The 22945-nt window shown below is 41.2% G+C and overlaps 1 protein-coding gene across 1 annotated transcript in view; it reads left to right on the top strand.

The window, feature by feature from the left end:
• Positions 1-22945, top strand: part of LOC138427926 (cytochrome P450 2C31-like) — a 55863-nt gene that overhangs the window by 5765 nt on the left and 27153 nt on the right. Inside the window, 3 exon segments of the mRNA XM_069568040.1 lie at positions 1735-1895; positions 21461-21625; positions 21627-21638. Coding sequence (XP_069424141.1) covers positions 1735-1895; positions 21461-21625; positions 21627-21638 — 338 coding nt within the window.

The following is a 22945-nucleotide window of genomic DNA, read 5'->3' as shown; positions in this document are numbered from 1 at the left end:
AGATGTTTTTCTGGAACTCTTTTGCTTTTTTGATGATCCAGCAGATGTTGGCAATTTGATCTCTGGTTCCTCTGCCTTTTCTAAAACCAGCTTGAACATCAGGGAGTTCATGGCTCACGTATTGCTGAAGCCTGGCTTGGAGAATTTTGAGCATTACTTTACTAGCGTGTGAGATGAGTGCAATTGTGCGGTAGTTTGAGCATTCTTTGGCATTGCCTTTCTTTGGGATTGGAATGAATACTGACCTTTTCCAGTCCTGTGGCCACTGCTGAGTTTTCCAAATTTGCTGACATATTGAGTGCAGCACTTTCACAGCATCATCTTTCAGGATTTGAAACAGCTCTACTGGAATTCCATCACCTCCACTAGCTTTGTTCGTAGCGATGCTTTCCAAGGCCCACTTGACTTCACATTCCAGGATGTCTTGCTCTAGATTAGTGATCACACCACCATGATTATCTGGGTCGTGAAGATCTCTTTTATAAAGTTCTTCTGTGTATTCTTGCCACCTCTTCTTTTTACCTTCTGCTTCTGTTAGGTCCAGACCATTTGTGTCCTTTATTGAGCTCATCTTTGCATGAAATGTTCCCTTGGTATCTCTAATTTTCTTGAAGAGATGCTCAACTGGAATTCCATCACCTCCACTAGCTTTGTTTGTAGTGATTCTTCTTAAGGCCCACTTGACTCTACATCCAGGATGTCTGACTCTAGGTGGATGACCATACCATCGTGGTTATCTGGGTCTTTAAGATCCTTTTGTATAGTTCTTCTGTGTATTCTTGCCACCTCTTCTTTATATCTTCTGCTTTTGTTAGGTCCATATCTCTTCTGTCCTTTATTGTGACCATCTTGGCATGACATGTTCCCTTTTTATCTCTAATTTTCATGAAGAGATCTCTAGTCTTCAAACCCTCTCATTATTTTCTTCTGAGAGAAATGCACACTCAACCTTTTTCAATGCATTTTGCAAAATATGATTTCAATTCTACTCAGTCTCCTTACATTCTTGTTATATTGGTCAGTTTCTTCTGAGTATTTTGAAGAATTTCAATAGCAAGAGCTAAATTTTATAGTTTTAAGGACATTTCAAAATGATTTCCTCTTTGTGTATTACCTTGTGGCTTTAATTGGAGAATGATATAAATGGGAGAGTAATTGGGAGAAATTTAATAAAGAAATTACACTAGATTAGATAATTTTGCTTAGAGAAATGCAAATTTATTTTGTTGTTGTTCTTCAATCGCTAAGTCATGTCCGACTCTTTGCAACCCCATGGACTATGGCATGCCAGGCTTCACTGTCCTTCACTATCTCCCAGCGTTTGCTCAAACTCAAGTCAGTCCCGTCTTATCTTGCCCTCAGTCTTTCCCATCATCACAGTCTTTTCCAATGAGTCAGCTCTTCCGATCAGATAACCAAAGTAATGCAGCTTCATCTTTAGCACCAATGAATATTCAGGACTGATTTCCTTCAGGATTGACTGGTTTGATCTTGCTGTCCAAGGGACTTTCAAGAGTCTTCTCCAGCACCACATTTCAAAAACATCAATTCTTCAGCACTCAGCCTTCTTTATGGTCCAACTCTCTAAGCCTGTTGAATTTATAGTGATGATGGTAGGTCCAGGTTCTTCTTATAATAAAAAATCTTAGAAATCAACCTTTCTCCATTATTTTAAGCAGTAAACTTAAGATTTATTTGAAAATTATATTCCAACTTTTGTATATTGTCTTTTAGGATCTCCATGTGATCCTACTTTCCTTCTGAACTATACTCCCTGCAATGTGATCTGCTCCATTATATTCTGGAATCGTTTTGAATACAGTGATGAAAATTTTCTGACCTTGGCAAAATATGTCGACAACAACGGAAAAATTGTAAGCACCCCCTGGATTGAGGTAAGGTCAACATTCTCTTAAAATAAGAAATAATTTTCTATCTAAATTGATTACCACTTCTCTTTGTACTATTGTTTGTTTCTTCAGTACCTACCGAGGGTATTAAGTCATGAAGGTACTGTTTAATAAGGTTTCTGTAAAGTCTAGGACTGTGATGGCCAAATTAATAAGGGCAATGTGTACATTTCTGAAGACGTAAAATGCCTAAATAAAAGTAAGTTAGGTAAATAGGCATTTCCTTAATCTTTCTGGTATAGTTTCTGAATTTAAAAAATGGTATGGTGTGAACAGACATAAAAGGAGTTGTTGACAGTAATACAATAATACTAGGAGACATTCAATAAAAGACAGAAATGGTATGGACCTGACAGAAGCAGAAGATATTAAGAAGAGATGGCAAGAATATACAGAAGAACTGTATAAAAAAGATCTTCATGACCCGGATAATCACGATGGTGTAATCACTCACCTAGAACCAGACATCCTGGAATGTGAAGTCAAGTGGGCCATAGGAAACATAACTACAAACAAAGCTAGTGGAAGTGATGGAATTCCAGTTGAGCTGTTTCAAATCCTGAAAGATGATGCTGTGAAAGTGCTGCACTCAATATGTCAGCAAATTTGGAAAACTCAGCAGTGGCCACAGGACTGGAAAAGGTCAGTATTCATTCCAATCCCAAAGAAAGGCAATGCCAAAGAATGCTCAAACTACCGCACAATTGCACTCATCTCACACGCTAGTAAAGTAATGCTCAAAATTCTCCAAGCCAGGCTTCAGCAATACGTGAGCCATGAACTCCCTGATGTTCAAGCTGGTTTTAGAAAAGGCAGAGGAACCAGAGATCAAATTGCCAACATCTGCTGGATCATCAAAAAAGCAAAAGAGTTCCAGAAAAACATCTATTTCTGCTTTCTTGACTATGCCAAAGCCTTTGACTGTGTGGATCACAAGAAACTGTGGAAAATTCTGAGAGAGATGGGAATACCAGACCACCTGACCTGCCTCTTGAGAAATCTGTGTGCAGGTCAGGAAGCAACAGTTAGAACTGGACATGGAACAACAGACTGGTTCCAAATAGGAAAAGGAGTACGTCAAGGTTGTATATTGTCACCCTGCTTATTTAACTTATATGCAGAGTACATCATGAGAAACACTGGACTGGAAGAAGCATAAGCTGGAATCAAGATTGCCAGGAGAAATATCAATAACCTCAGATATGCAGATGACACCACCCTTATGGCAGAAAGTGAAGAGGAACTAAAGGCCTCTTGATGAAAGTGAAAGAGGAGAGTGAAAAAGTTGGCTTAAAGCTCAACATTCAGAAAACAAAGATCATGGCATCTGGTCCCATCACTTCATGGCAAATAGATGGGGAAACAGTGAAAACAGTGTCAGACTTTATTTTGGGGGGCTCCAAAATCACTGCAGATGGTGATTGCAGCCATGAAATTAAAAGACGCTTACTCCTTGGAAGATAAGTTATGACCAACCTAGATAGTATATTCAAAAGCAGAGACATTACTTTGCCAACAAAGGTCCATCTAGTCAAGGCTATGGTTTTTCCAGTAGTCATGTATGGATGTGAGAGTTGGACTGTGAAGAAGGCTGAGCGCCGAAGAATTGATGCTTTTGAACTGTGGTGTTGGAGAAGACTTCTTGAGAGTCCCTTGGACTGCAAGGAGATCCAACCAGTCCATTCTGAAGGAGATCAGCCCTGGGATTTCTTTGGAGGCAATGATGCTGAAGCTGAAACTGCAGTACTTTGGCCACCTCTTGGAAAGAGTTGACTCATTGGAAGACTCTGATGCTGGAGGGATTGGGGGCAGGAGAAGAAGGGGACGACGGAGGATGAGATGGCTGGATGGCATCACTGACTCGATGGACGTGAATCTGAGTGTACTCTGGGAGTTGGTGATGGACAGGGAGGCCTGGCGTGTTGCGATTCATGGGCTTGCAAAGAGTCTGACACGACTGGGTCACTGAACTGAACTGAAACAACAATGGGTCAAAGAGGAAATCAAAATACCTTGAGAGAAATGAAAATGGAAACACAGCATACCGAAATCTATGTGACTCACAAAAGCAGTTCTAAGAGGGAAGTTTGTAGTGAAACAGGTCTACCTCAGGAAACCAGAAAAATACCAAGTAAGCAATCTAACCTTACACATAAAAGTAGAAAAAGAGTGGGCCCTCTCCATCCCCCATCTGATGTCTATGTCAGAAGGTTTCTCTGTCCCTTTTCTTTCTTTAATAAAACTGCTACACAAAAGCTCTTGAGTGATCAAGAATGGTCACTGGCCCTGAAGCTAAATCTTCTTCCAATATCATCAATCTCACAGCATTTACTATAAGCTATTATGTTGGAGGCTCATCCAGGATTTTCAGGACAAGGTAAGAACACTCAAGAGCTCTAGCCTCCCTGCTTTATCAGTATACACATTTTCTGCTTTACTTTACTAAGGCTATGGTGTGCATGTGTGAATGAATGACACGTTCTGCACAAAGCAAGTGATGATCCCTGCTCTGTGGTTTCGAGGTGCCCCATAATGACTGAAGGGAGCCCCACAAAGGGAAGCCTTGTTGGGGGTTTGTACCAACCTACCATCCAAGAGGCACTCAATGTCCCTGTGAGGGGAGTGGCCAGAAATGGGAAAAGCATGTGGAGTGAGCTTTCCTTTCTTGGTCAGTTTTTTTCTGGTCTCTTTGACCATTCCGTAACTGCCTGGGGAATTAGAACTACTAACCTGATCTGTCAGATCATAGACTTTCTAGAAAATTGTGATTCATGCCATTACTGTGTACTTTTACTTGAACCCCAAGTATGGAAGCGCCTAGCCTTGCTAGGAGGCAAAAGTTACAAGAGTATGTTTGGGAGCCAGCCAGAGCTCTAACTCCAGGAATGTCTCTCAGGCTAGGGGTCACTCTCTTGACTGCCTGCCTCAGGACTCACAGTCCTAAAAGTGAGTCTTTGTCATGGCTGTGCCTCCTATCTATGTGGATAAAAGCACTGCTGGTGACTATGAGGTTTTTGAGGACATAGATTGGGAATTGCAGGATCTGTTCAGATTGGAAGTGCAATGGGCTTCTTCCTTTGGTAGTGCTAGCTATTAGCAGGCCAGAGAAAGCTCTCCAATGGCTTCTCAACTCCCTAGATATTCCTTTTATGGAATCTGTGGAAAGGAACTGGAAGGATTGTACCTAGTAGCTTGAGGACAAAAATCACTTTTTCCTCACTGTCCAGCCCTCTACCACCTTTGCTATCACATATACTGACGTGGTGACACTTAGAAGGGACAGCTTGGTTATTGCTCATCTCTTTACGTCTCACTGCTTCTTCTGCTATCAGGACTGTACTCAGGAACGTACATGGGCACACGTAAGATGGATGCTTCCTCTAGTAGTCCTAGCTTGGGAAGCATTCTGGGAATGCTCTGGCAAATCAAACAAAGGTCTTGGTGGTAAGGAACTAGAAATCAATCTGGGATGCCATCAGGTCTACCCCTGGTGCATCTCCACGCTACCTTGGAGGTAGAACTGGGAGGGTTAAGTAAAATACCTGCATCAGTAAGGGACAGACTAAGTCTGACCAGGGATGGAAAGCTTCAGTGGAAAGTCTGTCTGCACACCCATCTAGAGCAGGGAGGGACGCCTCTGGTGGAAAGAAGCCATGGCTGTGGATGCTGCTTTTTTCTCTGTTAGAGATGGGAGCTAACAGTTAAATGTATTTTAAAAACTTGGGACAAGTTTGATCCCCAGAGTTTAAAAAATACACGCCTGATCTTCTGTGATACTGAATGGCTACAGTATCCTTTGGAAAATGGGGAACACTGGCAGTTTAAAGGGTCTCTCAATTATGATACTGTTTTGCAACTAGACCAGTTCTGTAGAAAACAAAGGAAATGGGTAGAAGTGACATATGTGTTGCTCTTTATCTCTCTGTGAGACATGCCAGACTTATGTCCTAAGGGTGCAGATTTGGGTGTGAAGCCTTCAGCTGCCTCCTGTTCTCTTACTTTGCCCCTGTATCTGGGGCTCCCAACTAAACAGGCTGAAAATCAGGGCACCCTTCCAGGAGGGGCTGCCTCAGTTTCAGTAGAAATTCCAACAGTCCCGATTGTGGTTGAGACTATTTAGAGGATCCAAAAAGTAAATAGAAGGCTTTATGGGACTGACTTTACTTTATGACCTTACTTGGAGAGATGTAATATATGTCTTGGGACAGAAGTTGACTCCTGATTAAAAAACTTGAGTTTTTGGGGAAACCACTACTTTTGGAGATGAATGGCTTGAAGGCAAGGGGAAAGAAGGAACATGAAATAGCCCTCCTTCCTACTGGGAGCCAAACGGTTCCAATAACAGAGCCGCTTTGCTGGATGTATTCTTGAAAAACTCAAACTAGTGCAAAGACTTTATGCTAAGTAGACTGAGATAGAACAGGGTGAGAAGAAAACTCCTGGTAAATTCCTAGAATGATTACAGGGGGCTCTCTGCAAGTTTACTGATGTTGATCTCAAAATTACAGAGGGAGAAATGATCTTAAATGATAGTTTTCTCACTCAGTCAGCTCCAGATATCTGCTGTAAGTCACAAAAACAGGCGTTCGGACCAAATCAGTCTTTAGAAAAACTGTTGCGGTGTCTCAGACAGTATTACGGTAGAGAATATGAGGAGGAAAATGAGGTAAAAAAGAACCAGGCAAAAGATTGAAGCCCCAGCATGGCTGTTAGATCCACTCTGAAACAGCCTGAGGCAAAATGCCCAGAGGGACCCAGGTGAAAAGGGATGGACTTGTTATTACTGTGAAAATGAGCAGTATCTCAGGCAGGATTGCCCTCAATCATATACGCCACCCCCAGCAGCATGTCCAGTCTGCAAAGGACCATACTGGAGAAGAGACTGCCCTCCGAGGTGTAGGCCCCAGGGATTGGACTCTTAAGATTATCGGGACTGTAGGTGCCTGGGGGTCCCCACACAAGCTCCCATTCTAATTACACCTGAGGAACCCTGGGTATTAATAACTGTGGGGGGCCAATCAGTCAATTTCTTTTGGACACTGGGGCAACTTTCTCTGTGCTCACTGAAGCCCCTGGTCTGCTTTCTTCCTGATCCACTACTATAATGGGACTGTCCATATGAGCCGAACGTTATTATTTCAGTTGTTCTTTGAGTTTCTAATCATGCCAGAGTCTCCTTCACCCTTCCAGGGGAGGGATATACTGAACAAGGTCCAGGCCTGTTTTCATGAATATGGAGCCTGCTCTTTCTCTCCCATTAATTGAACAAAATGTAAATCCTAAATTGTGGGCTGATGGAAAAACTGAGGGTTGAACACAAATTTCTGTTCCTGTCGTTATCAAGCTCAAAGACCCTCACCTATTTTCACACCAAAAGCAGTACCCACTAACTCCTGAGGTTAAAGAAGGGTTAAAATACATCATTGAGGATTTAAAGGAACAGTTCAGTCGCTCAGTCGTGTCCGACTCTGCAGCACGCCAGGCCTCCCGGTCCATCACCAACTCCCAGAGTTCACTCAGACTCACGTCCATCGAGTCAGTGATGCCATCCAGCCATCTCATCCTCCGTTGTCCTCTTTCCCTCCTGCCTCAATCCCTCCCAGCATCAGAGTCTTTTCCAATGAGTCAACTCTTCGCATGAGGTGGCCAAAGTACTGCAGTTTCAGCTTTAGCATCATTGCCTCCAAAGAAATCCCAGGCCTGATCTCCTTCAGAATGGACTGGTTGGATCTCCTTGCAGTCCAAGGGACTCTCAAGAGTCTTCTCCAACACCACAGTTCTAAAGCATCAATTCTTCGGCACTCAGCTTTCTTCACAGTCCAACTCTCACAATCCATACATGACCACTGGAAAAACCATAGCCTTGACTAGATGGACATTAGTCGGGTAAGTAATGTCTCCGCTTTTGAATATGCTATCTAGGTTGGTCATAAATTTTCTTCCAAGAGTAAGCATCTTTTAATTTCATGGCTGCAATCACCATCTGCAGTGATTTTGGAGCCGGGAAAAAAAAAAGTCTGACACTGTTTCCACTGTTTCTCCATCTATTTGCCATGAAGTGATGGGACCAGATGCCATGATCTTCGTTTTCTGAATGTTGAGCTTTAGGCCAATGTTTTCACTCTCCACCTTCACCCTCATCAAGAGGCTCTTTAGTTCCTCTTCACTTTCTGCCATAAGGGTGGTGTCATCTGCATATCTGAGGTTATTGATATTTCTCCCAGCAATCTTGATTCCAGCTTGTGCTTCTTCCAGTCCAAAGTTTCTCATGATGTACTCTGCATAGATGTTAAATAAGCAGGGTGACAATACACAGCCTTGCCGTACTCCTTTTCCTATTTGGAGCCAGTCTGTTGTTCCATGTCCAGTTCTAACTACTGCTTCCTGACCTGCATACAAGTTTCTCAAGAGGCAGGTCAGGTGGTCTAGTATTCCCATCTCTTTCAGAATTTTCCACAGTTTATTGTGATCCACACAGTCAAAGGCTATGACATAATCAATAAAGCAGAAATAGATGTTTTTCTGGAACTCTCTTGTTTTTTTCCACGATCCAGCAGATGTTGGCAATTTGATCTCTGGTTCCTCTGCCTTTTTGAAAACCAGCTTGAACATCAGGAAGTTCACGGTTCACATATTGCTGAAGCCTGGCTTGGAGAATTTTGAGCATTACTTTACTAGCATGTGAGATGAGTGCAGTTGTGTGGTAGTTTGAGCAATCTTTGGCATTGCCTTTCTTTGGGATTGGAATGAAACCTGACCTTTTCCAGTCCTGTGGCCACTGCTGAGTTTTCCAAATTTGCTGGCATATTGACTGCAGCACTTTCACAGCATCATCTTTCAGGATTTGAAACAGCTCTACTGGAATTCCATCACCTCCACTAGCTTTATTCGTAGCGATGCTTTCCGAGGCCCACTTGACTTCACATTCCAGGATGTCTGGCTCTAGATTAGTGATCACACTACCATGATTATCTGGGTCGTGAAGATCTCTTTTGTACAGTTCTTCTGTGTATTCTTGCCACCTCTTCTTTATACCTTCTGCTTCTGTTAGGTCCAGACCATTTCTGTCCTTTATCGAGCCCATCTTTGCATGAAATATTCCCTTGGTATCTCTAATTTTCTTGAACTCATCTCTAGTCTTTCCCATTCTGTTCTTTTCCTCTATTTCTTTGCATTGATCGGTGAAGAAGGCTTTCTTATTTCTTGCTATTCCTTGGAACTCTGCATTCAGATGCTTATATCTTTCCTTTTCTCCTTTGCTTTTCACCTCTCTTCTTTTCACAGCTATTTGTAAGGCTCCCCAGACAGCCATTGTGCTTTTTTGCATTTCTTTTCTATGGGGATGGTCTTGATCCCTGTTTCCTGTACAATGTCACAAACCTCATTCCATAGTTCATCAGGCACTCTATCTATCAGATCTAGTCCTTTAAATCTATTTCTCACTTTCACTGTATAGTCATAAGGGATTTGATTTAGGTCATACCTAAATGGTCTAGCGGTTTTCCCTACTTTCTTCAATTTGAGTCTGAATTTGGTAATAAAGAGTTCATGATCTGAGCCCCAGTCAGCTCCTGGTCTTGTTTTTGTTGACTGTATAGAGCTTCTCCATCTTTAGCTGCAAAGAACATAATCAATCTGATTTCGGTGTTGACCATCTGGTGATGTCCATGTGTAGAGTCTTCTCTTGTGTTGTTGGAAGAGGGTGTTTGCTATGACCAGTGCATTTTCTTGGCAAAACTCTATTAGTCTTTGCCCTGCTTCATTCTGCATTCCAAGGCCAAATTTGCCTGTTACTCCAGGTGTTTCTTGACTTCCTACTTTTGCATTCCAGTTCCCTATAATGAAAAGGACATCTTTTTTGGGTGTTAGTTCTAAAAGGTCTCATAGGTCTTCATAGAATCGTTCAACTTCAGCTTCTTCAGCCTTACTGGTTGGGGCATAGACTTGGATAACTGTGATATTGAATGGTTTGCCTTGGAAACGAACAGAGATCATTCTGTCGTTTTTGAGATTGCATCCAAGTACTGCATTTCAGACTCTTTTGTTGACCATGATGGCTACTCCATTTCTTCTGAGGGATTTCTGCCTGCAATAGTAGATATAATGGTCATCTGAGTTAAATTCACCCATTCCAGTCCATTTTAGTTCACTGATTCCTAGAATGTTGGCGTTCACTCTTGCCATCTCCTGTTTGACCACTTCCAATTTGCCTTGATTCATGGGCCTGACATTCCAGGTTCCTATGCAATATTGCTCTTTACAGCATCAGATCTTACTTCTATCACCGGTCACATCCACAGCTGTGTATGGTTTTTGCTTTGGCTCCATCCTTTCATTCTTTCTAGAGTTATTTCTCCACTGACCTCCAGTAGCATATTGGGCACCTACTGACCTGGGGAGTTCCTCTTTCAGTATCCTATCATTTTGCCTTTTCCTACTGTTCATGGGGTTTTCAAAGCAAGAATAGTGAAGTGGTTTTCCATTCCCTTCTCCAGTGGACCACATTCTGTCAGACCTCTCCACCATGACCCACCATTTTGGGTTGCCCTGGGGGCATGGCTTGGTGTCATTGAGTTAGACAAGGCTGTGGTCCTAGTGTGATCAGATTGACTAGTTTTCTGTGAGTATGGTTTCAGTGTGTCTGCCCTCTGATGCCCTCTTGCAATACCTACCATCTTACCTTAGGTGTGGGGTATCTCTCCATGGCTGCTCCAGCAAAGCACAGCCGCTGCTCCTTACCTTGGGTGAGGGGTATCTCCTTACCACTGCCCTTCTTGACCTTCAATGTGGGATAGCTCCTCTAGGCCCTCTTACGCCCGTGCAGCCACCGCTCCTTGGGTTGCTCCTCCCTGCCACCACCCCTGGCCTCGGGCACCGCCCCTGGCCTCGAGCATGGGGTGGCTCCTCAGGGCCACCGCCCCTGGCTCCAGGTGCGCGGCGGTTTCTCCCAGCCGCCCCTGACCTCAGATGCAGGGTATCTCCTCCCGGCTGCCCCGACCTCCGACGCGGGGTAGCTCCTCTCGGCTGCCGCCCCTGACCTCAGATGCGGGGTGTCTCCTCCCGGCCGCCAGTGACCTCGGACTTGGTTAGCTCCTCTCAGCCGTTCCTGTGCCATCACAGCCTGGCACTCTTGGCCGCTGTCCCTGACCTCGGACGTGGGGTAACTCCTCTTGGCCGTACTTGAGTGCGCCAGGTCACAGCCGCCCGTGCTTGAGTGTGCCAGGTCGCAGCTAATTCCCTGTAATAGTCCATGCAACACTCCTATTTTGGATGTAAAAATGTCAAATGATAAATGGAGACTAATTCAAGATATAAAAATAGTGCCTAATCCTTATGCTTTATTGTCTGAAATTTCTAAATGAGCCAAGTATGACTTTTAGGCAATTTGAGATGATTTTGCGGCATTACAGGCTACTGCCACACTTGGATTCTGGGTTATGGAGAACTTGATTGGCCTTTAGATAAACTTATAACAGAAACTCAGCAGGCCAAAATCAAGCTGGTTAGGTCCCCAGAGACTCAAAAGGCTTTTAAGGCTCTTCAAATTGCTCTCGTGCAGGCTCCTGCTTTGAGCTTGCTCACAGGATCAGAGTTTAGTTTGTTCCTTAGTAAAAAAAAAAAAAAAAAAAAAAAAAAAGAGCCCATGGCCACATTCCTTAAGGATAATTGCTACAGTTTTTTTTTTTTTTTGATAGTTAGCTTTTTTTTTTTTTTTAATTGTATTGGTTTTGCCATACATCAACATGAACCCACCACGGGTGTAAACATGTTCCCAATCCTGAACCCCCCTCCCACCTCCCACCCCATATCATCCCTCTGGGTCATCCCAGTGCACCAGCCCCAAGCATCCTGTATCCTGCATCGAACGTAGACTGGTGATTCGTTTCTTATATGATATTATACATGTTTCAATGCCATTCTCCCAAATCATCCCACCCTCACCTTCTTCCACAGAGTCCAAAAGACTGTTATATACATCTGTGTCTCTTTTGCTGTCTTGCATACAGGGTTACATTACCATCTTTCTAAATTCCATATATATGTGTTAGTATACTGTATTGGTGTTTTTCTTTCTGGCTTACTTCACTCTGTATAATCGACTCCAGTTTCATCCACCTCGTTAGAACTGATTCAAAGGTATTATTTTTAATGGCTGAGTAATATTCCATTGTGTATATGTACCACAGCTTTCTTATCCATTCATCTGCTGATGGACATCTAGGTAGCTTTTTGCCAAAGCAAAAACAATACCCAGTTGTGGATGTGATTGGTGATAGAAGCAAGGTCTGATGCTGTAAAGAGCAATATTGCATAGGAACCTGGAATGTCAGGCCCATGAATCAAGGCAAATTGGAAGTGGTCAAACAGGAGATGGCAAGAGTGAACGCCAACATTCTAGGAATCAGTGAACTAAAATGGACTGGAATGGGTGAATTTAACTCAGATGACCATTATATCTACTATTGCAGGCAGAAATCCCTCAGAAGAAATGGAGTAGCCATCATGGTCAACAAAAGAGTCTGAAATGCAGTACTTGGATGCAATCTCAAAAACGACAGAATGATCTCTGTTCGTTTCCAAGGCAAACCATTCAGTATCACAGTTATCCAAGTCTATGCCCCAACCAGTAAGGCTGAAGAAGCTGAAGTTGAACGATTCTATGAAGACCTATGAGACCTTTTAGAACTAACACCCAAAAAAGATGTCCTTTTCATTATAGGGAACTGGAATGCAAAAGTAGGAAGTCAAGAAACACCTGGAGTAACAGGCATATTGGCAAAGACTAATAGAGTTTTGCCAAGAAAATGCACTGGTCATAGCAAACACCCTCTTCCAACAACACAAGAGAAGACTCTACACATGGACATCACCAGATGGTCAACACCGAAATCAGATTGATTATGTTCTTTGCAGCTAAAGATGGAGAAGCTCTATACAGTCAACAAAAACAAGACCAGGAGCTGACTGGGGCTCAGATCATGAACTCTTTATTACCAAATTCAGACTCAAATGGAAGAAAGCAGGGAAAACAGCTAGACCATTTAGGTATGACCTAAATCAAATCCCTTATGACTATACAGTGAAAGTGAGAAATAGATTTAAGGGCCTAGATCTGATAGACAGAGTGCCTAATGAACTATGGAATGAGGTTTGTGACATTGTACAGGAGACAGGGATCAAGACCATCCCCATGGAAAAGAAATGCAAAAAAGCACAATGGCTGTCTGGGGAGGTCATACAAATAGTTGTGAAAAGAAGAGAGGCAAAAAGCAAAGGAGAAAAGGAAAGATATAAGCATCTGAATGCAGAGTCCCAGAGAATAGCAAGAGATAAGAAAGCCTTCTTCAGTGATCAATGCAAAGAAATAGAGGAAAAGAACAGAATTGGGAAGACTAGAGATGTGTTCAAGAAAATTAGAGATACCAAGGGAATATTTCATGCAAAGATGGGCTCGATAAAGGACAGAAATGGTCTGGACCTAACAGAAGCAGAAGATATAAAGAAGAGGTGGCAAGAATACACAGAAGAACTGTACAAAAAAGATCTTCAAGACCCGGATAATCACGATGATGTTATCACTAATCTAGAGCCAGACATCCTGGAATGTGAAGTCAAGTGGGCCTTAGAAAGCATCACTACGAACAAAGCTAGTGGAGGTGATGGAATTCCAGTAGAGCTGTTTCAAATCCTGAAAGATGATGCTGTGAAAGTGCTGCAGTCAATATGCCAGCAAATTTGGAAAACTCAGCAGTGGCCACAGGACTGGAAAAGGTCAGGTTTCATTCCAATCCCAAAGAAAGGCAATGCCAAAGATTGCTCAAACTACCACACAACTGCACTCATCTCACATGCTAGTAAAGTAATGCTCAAAATTCTTCAAGCCAGGCTTCAGCAATACGTGAACCGTGAACTCCCTGATGTTCAAGCTGGTTTTAGAAAAGGCAGAGGAACCAGAGATCAAATTGCCAACATCCGCTGGATCATGGAAAAAGCAAGAGAGTTCCAGAAAAACATCTATTTCTGCTTTCTTGACTATGCCAAAGCCTTTGACTGTGTGGATCACAATAAACTGTGGGAAATTCTGAAAGAGATGGGAATACCAGACCACCTAACCTGCCTCTTGAGAAATCTGTATGCAGGTCAGGAAGCAGCAGTTAGAACTGGACATGGAACAACAGACTGGTTCCAAATAGGAAAAGGAGTACGTCAGGGCTGAATATTGCCATCTTACTTATTTAACTTCTATGCAGAGTACATCATGAGAAACGCTGGGCTGGAAGAAACACAAGCTGGAATCAAGATTGCCAGGAGAAATATCAATAACCTCAGATATACAGATGACACCATCCTTATGACAGAAAGTGAAGAGGAACTAAAAAGCCTCTTGATGAAAGTAAAAGAGCAAAGTGAAAAAGTTGACTTAAAGCTCAACATTCAGAAAACGAAGATCATGGCATCCGGTCCCATCACTTCGTGGGAAATAGATGGGGAAACAGTGGAAACAGTGTCAGACTTTATTTTTTGGGGCTCCAAAATCACTGCAGATGGTGACTGCAGCCTTGAAATTAAGAGACACTCCTTGGAAGGAAAGTTATGACCAACCTAGACAGTATATTCAAAAGCAGAGACATTACTTTCCCTAGTAACGTCCGTCTAGTCAAGGCTATGGTTTTTCCAGTAGTCATGTATGAATGTGAGAGTTGGACTGTGAAGAAGACTGAGCGCCAAAGAATTGATGCTTTTTAACTGCGGTGTTGTGGAAGACTCTTGAGAGTCCCTTGGACTGCAAGGAGATCCAACCAGTCCATTCTGAAGGAGATCAGCCCTGGGATTTCTCTGGAAGGAATAATGCTGAAGCTGAAACTGCAGTACTTTGGCCACCTCATGCGAAGAGTTGACTCATTGGAAAAGACTTTGATGCTGGGAAGGATTGGGGGCAGGAGGAGAAGGGGACGACCGAGGATGAGATGGCTGGATGGCATCACTGAGTCTATGGACGCGAGTCTGAGTGTACTCTGGGAGATGGTGATGGACAGGGAGGCCTGGCGTGCTGCGATTCATGGGGTTGCAAAGAGTCGGACACGACTGAGTCACTGAACTGAACTGAACTGAAGTCTACTATGGGCTTCCCTGGTGTCTCAGACAGTAAAGCATCTGCCTGCAATGCGGGAGACCTGGGTTTGATTCTTGGGTCAGGAAAGTCCCCTGGAGAAGTAAATGGCAATCCACTCCAGCACTCTTGCCTGGAAAATCTCAGGGACGGAGGAGCCTGGTAGGCTATGCCCCATGTGATCCCGAAGAGTCAGACATGACTGAGTGACTTCACCTCACTCAAAGCCACTATTGATTTTGACTAATGGGCAAATATCTTACTGTACTGACTTCTCATGATGAAAGTGAAATCTTAAACTCTAATGTTCAGAGCAACAATGGCTGTGTCTTTAAAACTACTGTAACTCAAGGGGTGTTGAAAATTCTAGGAACAGAATATCACTTACACAGTTCCTGGAGACCTCATCTTCAGAAAAAGTTGAAAAGGATAATGACATTATTAAGAGGCATCTGTGTAAACTAATTCAGGAACCACAAGACAGTTGGTTTAAAGTTCTACCCATAGCTTTAATGAGGGCTCAGACTGCCCCTAAAAAGGAAGGAGTGTCCCTATTTGATTGAATGTATCTATGGAAGACCCTTCTTACACACAGACATTGTTATAGACCCTGAAGCCTTAAAATTAACCACGTGAGTCAGCTTTCAGCTCTTCAACTTCCTCATCAATTGAAGGCTTCCCATGGTGGGTTTCTCCAAAAGGGCTTTCTTCAAGTCTTTACCAACAACAATCGTATGTGATGCTTCTTCTTGATCTTATGACATCTAGCAATCCTAAGATGAATTGATGTAACTATGGACATAATGTACTTTTAACTTTGATTATGTTTCAGTTTGGTTTAATGACTATTTTGCCTTACATCTGTAACTGTATAACAGGGTCTGTTTCTAACCTTCTGAAAGCTTTTAGGTTACAAACGGTTATCCAGGCTCCTACAAGTGTCACAGCCTTCCCCAGCTATTACTTGGGGCCCATGGATCAGAGACCCTCAATATGAGAGTTAGGAGAATATGTTGCCTGAACAATTTAGGGATGACACCCCTCAACAGCAGGAAGTAGTTATAGAATGAAAAGGGTGCCCCTTTCCCTTGGCAACATATTTCTCCTAAAAGAAAAGGAGGGAATGAGAGAGTCAATTCCTAGGCAGGTTGATAAGAAGTTTGGGATCCCTAAGGAGGAGAAAGGGATCTGGGCTCATGAAGCAGAAGTAGGATTCTGGAATTCTCAAGGAGGAGGAAAGGACAAACATCTTTTTTTTTCCCCTCTACATTTTCTAGTCTTTGTCCCACAAAGTGTTTTTTTTTTCTTTAAGCCTGATACTGATGATTACACACAAACAACTCATTTTAAACTCTGTACTAGGGATTATATAACAACAATACATCCTGCTTGAGGACAGTTTCTCCTTCCTGAAAAACTTCTGGCTAATCCTGTTATCTTAAAATGTAAATTATGGGAGTGGATCTAGTAAGATCTTTACAACCTTGAGACATTCTTTTGATTTATCATAATAACTAATTAAAAAACTATATAACTCCCTTGCTTAGACTAGCGAGGGGGGCACTCTCTGTCCCCGTTCTGATGTCTATGTCAGAAGCTTTCTCTGTCCATTTTCTTACTTTAATAAAACTGTTACACACACACACCAACACATACCAAAAAACAAAACAACAACAAAGAAAAAAAAAACTAGAAAAAGAAGAAAAAAACAAAGTCCAAAGTTAGCAGAAGGAAGGAAATAATAAAGATCAGAGACTAAATAAACAATAGAGGCTAAAAGGGCAATAGGAAAGATTAGTGAACATAAAAGCTGGTTCTTTGAAAAGGTAGTCAGATTTGATAAACTCTAGCCAGACTCATTAGAAAAAAAACAAAGTGCAAATAAATGAAATCAGAAATGGAAGAGAAACATTACAACTGATATCACAGAAATTCAAAGAATCATGAGAGACTACAATGAATAATTATGAAGGAAATGGCAACCCACTCCAGTACTCTTGCCTGGAGAATCCCATGGAGGGAGGAGCCTGGTAGGCTACAGTCCATGGGGTCACAAAGAGTCGGACATGACTGAGGGCCTTCACTTTCACTTTCAAATTAAACACCTAGTAGAAAATGGATAAATTCATAGAAACACACATACCAAGATTGAATCAGGAAGAAACAGATAATCTGAAGACGGAACACTAGTAGTGAAATAGAACCAGGAATCAACACTCCGCAAAACCCCAAATCCAGGAACGGATGGCCTCAAGAGTGAATTCGACCAAATATTTAAAAAAGAAAGGAACAGTTTCAAACTTATTCTATGATGCTTTACCCTTATACCTAAATTAGAAAAAAAAAAAAACACATTGAAAAGAAAAGAATAATTAAGGTCAATATTTTTGATGAGCCTAGCTGCAAAAATCCTCAATAGAATATTCAGTTCAGTTCAGTTGCTCAGTCACGTCCAACTCTTTGTGACCCCATGGACTGCAGCATGCCAGGATTCCCAGTCCGTCACCAAAGCCTGGAGCTTGCTCAAACTCATGTCCATTGAGTTGGTGATGCTGCCCATTCCGTCATCTCATCCTCTGTCATCCCGTTCTCCTCTTGCCTTCAATCTTTACTAGCTTCAGGGTCTTTTCTAATGAGTCAGTTTTTCACATCAGGTGGCCAAAGTATTTGAGCCTCCACTTCAGCATCAGTCCTTCCAATGAATTTTCAAGACTAATTTCCTTTAGGATGGACTGGTTGGATCTCCTTGCAGTCCAAGGGACTCTCAAGAGTCTTCTCCAATACCACAGTTCAAAAACATCAGTTCTTTGGTGCTCAGCTTTCTTTGCCAACTCTCACATCCATACATGACTACTGGAAAAACCATAGCTTTGACTGGACAGACTTGTTGGCAAAGTAATGTCTCTGCTTTTTAATAATGCTGTGTAGGGGGTCATAGCTTCTTTTCCAAGGAGCAAGTGTCTTTTAATTTCATGGCTGCAGTCACCATCTGCAGTGATTTTAGAGCCCATGAAAACAAAGTCTGTCACTGTTTCCATTGCTTCCCCATCTATTCACTACAAAGTGATGGGAGTAGATGCCATGATCTTTGTTTTTTGAATGTTTAGTTTTAAGATGTTTTTTCACTCTCCTTTTTCACTTTCATCAAGAGGCTCTTTAGTTCTTCTTGGCTTTCTGCCATAAGGGTGGTGTCATCTGCATATCTGAGGTTATTAATATTTCTCCTGGCAATCTTGACTCCAGCTTGAGCTTCAACTAGCCCGGAATTTCCCATGGTGTACTCTGCATATAAGCTAAATAAATAGCATGACATACAGCCTTGATGTATTTCTTTCCTACCTTGATGTATTTCTAATTTGGAACCAGTCTGTTGTTCCATGTCCAGTTCTAACTGTTGCTTCTTGACTTGCCTATAGGTTTCTCAGGAGACAGGTAAGGTGGTCTGGTATTCCCATCTGTTTCAGAATTTTCCACAGTTTGTGGTGATACACACAGTCAAAGGCTTTGGTGTAGTTAATGAAGCAAAAGTAGATGTTTTTATGGGATTCTCTTGCTTTTTCTATGATTCAACAGATGTTGGCAATTTGATCTCTGGTTCTTCTGCCTTTTCTAAAACCAGCTTGAACATCTGGAAGTTCACGGCTCATGTACTGTCAAAGCCTGGCTTGGAAAACTTTGAGCATTACTTTGCTAGCATGTGAGATGAGTGCAGTTGTGTGGTAGTTTGAAAATTCTTTGGCATTGCCTTTCTTTGGATTGGAATGAAAACTGACCATTTCCAGTCCTGTGGCCACTGCTGAGTTTTCCAAATTTGCTGGTATATTGAGTTTGGCACTTTAACAGAATCATCTTTTAGGATTTGAAATTGCTCAGCTCGAATTCCACCACTTCCACCAGTTTTATTTGTAGTGATGCTTCCTAAAGCCCACTTGACTTCACACTCCAGGATGTCTGGTTCTAGGTGAGTAATCATGCCATCGTGGTTTTCTGGGTCATTAAGATCTTTTTTGTATAGTTCTTCTGTGTATCCTTGCCACCTCTTCTTAATATCTTCTGCTTTTGTTAGGTCCATACCATTTCTGTCCTTTATTATGCCCATCTGTGCATGAAATTGAAATCAGCAGTGCATTATCACAATTATAATCTATGAATAAGCCAAATTTATTCTGGGGATGCAAAGCTTGTTCAGTGTCTGCAAATCAATCTATGTGATACATCAGATTAACAAATGAAAAATAAAAATCATAAGATTTTTTATGTTTTGCGAAAAAACCTTTTGACTGAATTCAACATCCATTTATGATAAAAAACTCCAGAGTGAATAGAGAGTGAACACACCTGAATACAATAAAGCCACTGTTGGAGAAGCTCTCATCATTCTCAATGGTGAAACCGTGAAAGTATTTCCTCTCAAATCAGAAACAATACAAGGATTCCCACTCTCCCCACTTTTATTCAGCATAGTACTGAAAGTTCCAACCACACAAGCAAAGAAAAAGAAGTATGGTACTGGCACAAAAGCAGACATAGATCAGTGGAACTGAAGAGACAGCTTAGATATGAATGCACACTTAGTAGGTAATTAATATACAACAAAAGAAGCTAGAATACAAAATGTAGAAAAAACACCCTGTTCAATCAATGGTATTGGGAAAACTGGACAGTTACACACAAAAGAATCAAACTGGATGCCTTTATCACACCACATATAAAATAAATTCAAAATGGATTAAAGATTTAAATGTAAGAACCAGAACTATAAAAATTCTAGAAGTAATCATGGCTATGTGCTCTTTGACATTAATCTTGTTGATCTTTTTTTTGTTATGCATTGTTAGGCAAGGGAAACAAAAGCAAAAATAAAGGAATGTGACCTAATCAAATGTAAAAGCTTTTGCACAATGAAGGTAACTATCAACAAAACAAAATGCCTGCGTGCTGAATAGAATATATTTGCAAATGATGTATCTGACAAGGAGTTAGTGTTCAAAATACACAAAGAACTCATACACTTCAACAACCAAAATAAAACTCTAATTAAAAAATGGACAGAAGGTTCAAATAGATATTTTTCCAAAGAAGACAAAAGTTGGCCAATAGGCCTGTGGAAAGATGGTCAGAACAGTACTTATCAGGAAAATACAAATAAAAACACTGCAAGATTTTACCTCACACCAGTCTTTAGAATGGCTATTTTAAGGAAGAGAAGAAATAACAAGTTTTGGGAGGATGTGGAAATAAGGGAACACTTATGCACTGTTGGTAGGAATGTAAATTGAAATGGTCACTATGGCAAACAGTATAGAGGTTCCTCAAAAAGTTAAAAATAGAACTACTGTGTGATCTGGGACTTAACTGGGTACTTCTTTCTATAAAACTTCTGGGTATCTATCTGAAGAAAAGAAACTTATTCAAAAAGATATATGCACCCTTATGTTCATTGTAGCATTGTTTACAAAAGGTAAGATATCAAAACCACCTAAGTGTCCATCGATAGACAAAAGGATAAAAAAGAAGTGGAACACACACACACACACACACACACACAATGAAATATTACTTTACCATATAAAGGAATGAAATTGTGCCATTTATGACAGCATGGATAGTCCTAGAAGATATCATGCTAAGGGAAGAATGTCAGACAGACAAAGACAAATGTTATATAATTTACCTCATATTTAGAATTAAAACAATTTTAAAACAAAATAAAACAGAAACAAATTCATAGATACAGAGAAGAAATCGGTGATTCTCAGAGAGGAAGAAGTAGGGGGATGAATGAAAAAGGTAAAAGGGATGAAGAAATATGAACAGGTATAATTGTAATAAGTCACAAGGATATAATTTACAGCATAAAGAATAGAGTCAATAATATTTCAATAACTGTATGATGACAGATGATTCCTAGGCTTATCATGGTGATCAATTTGTAATGCATGTAAATGGTCAATCACCATTTTATACACCTGAAGCTAATATAATATGTGTCAGCTGTTAATATATTTCATAAAAATAAATGTAGAAAAGTGTATGATCCCTGCACACTGTTTAGGTGACTCTCTGTAGACATGTGTGTAGTGTAAACTGGGATAAACACTAGATTCTACCTCTGTCACTAGCTTTGTGACTAAGACTGGTTGACTAACCTTTCTGACCCTCAGTACCCTCATTTGGAAAGATGTGGTATGATCCTTATTTTCTTCAGAGTTGCGGTTAGGAAAATAATTCTAATGGTTTTGAAATTAGTTGGTAATCTGTGCATATTGTCACTCAGGTCATTTCATCAGTTCCCTCTCCTTCAAATCCCAAATGGGTTCCACTGCAAGGAGCATATCTTACTCATCTTTATTTACTCATTTTCTAGCAATATGTCTGCACCATAATATGGGCTTGTAAATGTTTGCTGAATGAACTGACTGTTTCTTTTCTTTTTCAGCTCTACAATGCTTTCCCCTCTTTACTACATTATCTCCCAGGGAGTCATGATGTATTATTTAAAAACATGACTGAGCAAAGAAAGTTTATTTTGGAGAAAATAAAGGAACACCAAGAATCCTTGGACCTCAACAACCCTCAAGACTTTATTGATTACTTCCTGATTTAAAATGGAAAAGGTAAAAGGGGACCCAGACTTGCTACTTCATCTTTGTAGGTGGAGTGATGTAACACATGGAATAGCTTTGTTCTTCTCAGTGGAATCAGTTTATTTATTTATTTATTTTTTGTTTTTGTTTTTTTATTTTTTTTAAATTTATTTATTTTTTTAATTTTAAAATCTTTAATTCTTACATGCGTTCCCAAACATGACCCCCCCTCCCACCTCCCTCCCCACAACATCTCTCTGGGTCATCCCCTTGCACCAGCCCCAAGCATGCTGCATCCTGCGTCAGACATGGACTGGCGATTCAATTCTTACATGATAGTATACATGTTAGAATTCCCATTCTCCCAAATCATCCCACCCTCTCCCTCTCCCTCTGAGTCCAAAAGTCCGTTATACACATCTGTGTCTTTTTTCCTGTCTTGCATACAGGGTCGTCATTGCCATCTTCCTAAATTCCTTATATATGTGTTAGTATACTGTATTGGTGTTTTTCTTTCTGGCTTACTTCACTCTGTATAATTGGCTCCAGTTTCATCCATCTCATCAGAACTGATTCAAATGAATTCTTTTTAACGGCTGAGTAATACTCCATTGTGTATATGTACCACAGCTTTCTTATCCATTCATCTGCTGATGGACATCTAGGTTGTTTCCATGTCCTGGCTATTATAAACAGTGCTGCGATGAACATTGGGGTACATGTGTCTCTTTCACTTCTGGTTTCCTCGGTGTGTATGCCCAGCAGTGGGATTGCTGGGTCATAAGGTAGTTCTATTTGCAATTTTTTAAGGAATCTCCACACTGTTCTCCATAGTGGCTGTACTAGTTTGCATTCCCACCAACAGTGTAGGAGGGTTCCCTTTTCTCCACACCCTCTCCAGCATTTATTGCTTGCAGATTTTTGGATCGCAGCCATTCTGACTGGTGTGAAGTGGTACCTCATTGTGGTTTTGATTTGCATTTCTCTAATAATGAGTGATGTTGAGCATCTTTTCATGTGTTTGTTAGCCATCCGTATGTCTTCTTTGGAGAAATGTCTATTTAGTTCTTTGGCCCATTTTTTGATTGGGTCGTTTATTTTTCTGGAGTTGAGCTGCATAAGTTGCTTGTATATTTTTGAGATTAGTTGTTTGTCAGTTGCTTCATTTGCTATTATTTTCTCCCATTCTGAAGGCTGTCTTTTCACCTTGCTTATAGTTTCCTTTGTTGTGCAGAAGCTTTTAATTTTAATTAGATCCCATTTGTTTATTTTTGCTTTTATTTCCAGAATTCTGGGAGGTGGATCATAGAGGATCCTGCTGTGATTTATTTCTGAGA

Source organism: Ovis canadensis, chromosome 22 (genome assembly GCF_042477335.2).
Source record: "Ovis canadensis isolate MfBH-ARS-UI-01 breed Bighorn chromosome 22, ARS-UI_OviCan_v2, whole genome shotgun sequence".
In the NCBI taxonomy this organism is placed as follows: domain Eukaryota; kingdom Metazoa; phylum Chordata; class Mammalia; order Artiodactyla; family Bovidae; genus Ovis; species Ovis canadensis.
Note: the sequence above shows the minus strand (reverse complement) of the source record. Positions and strands in the feature narration are given on the sequence as shown.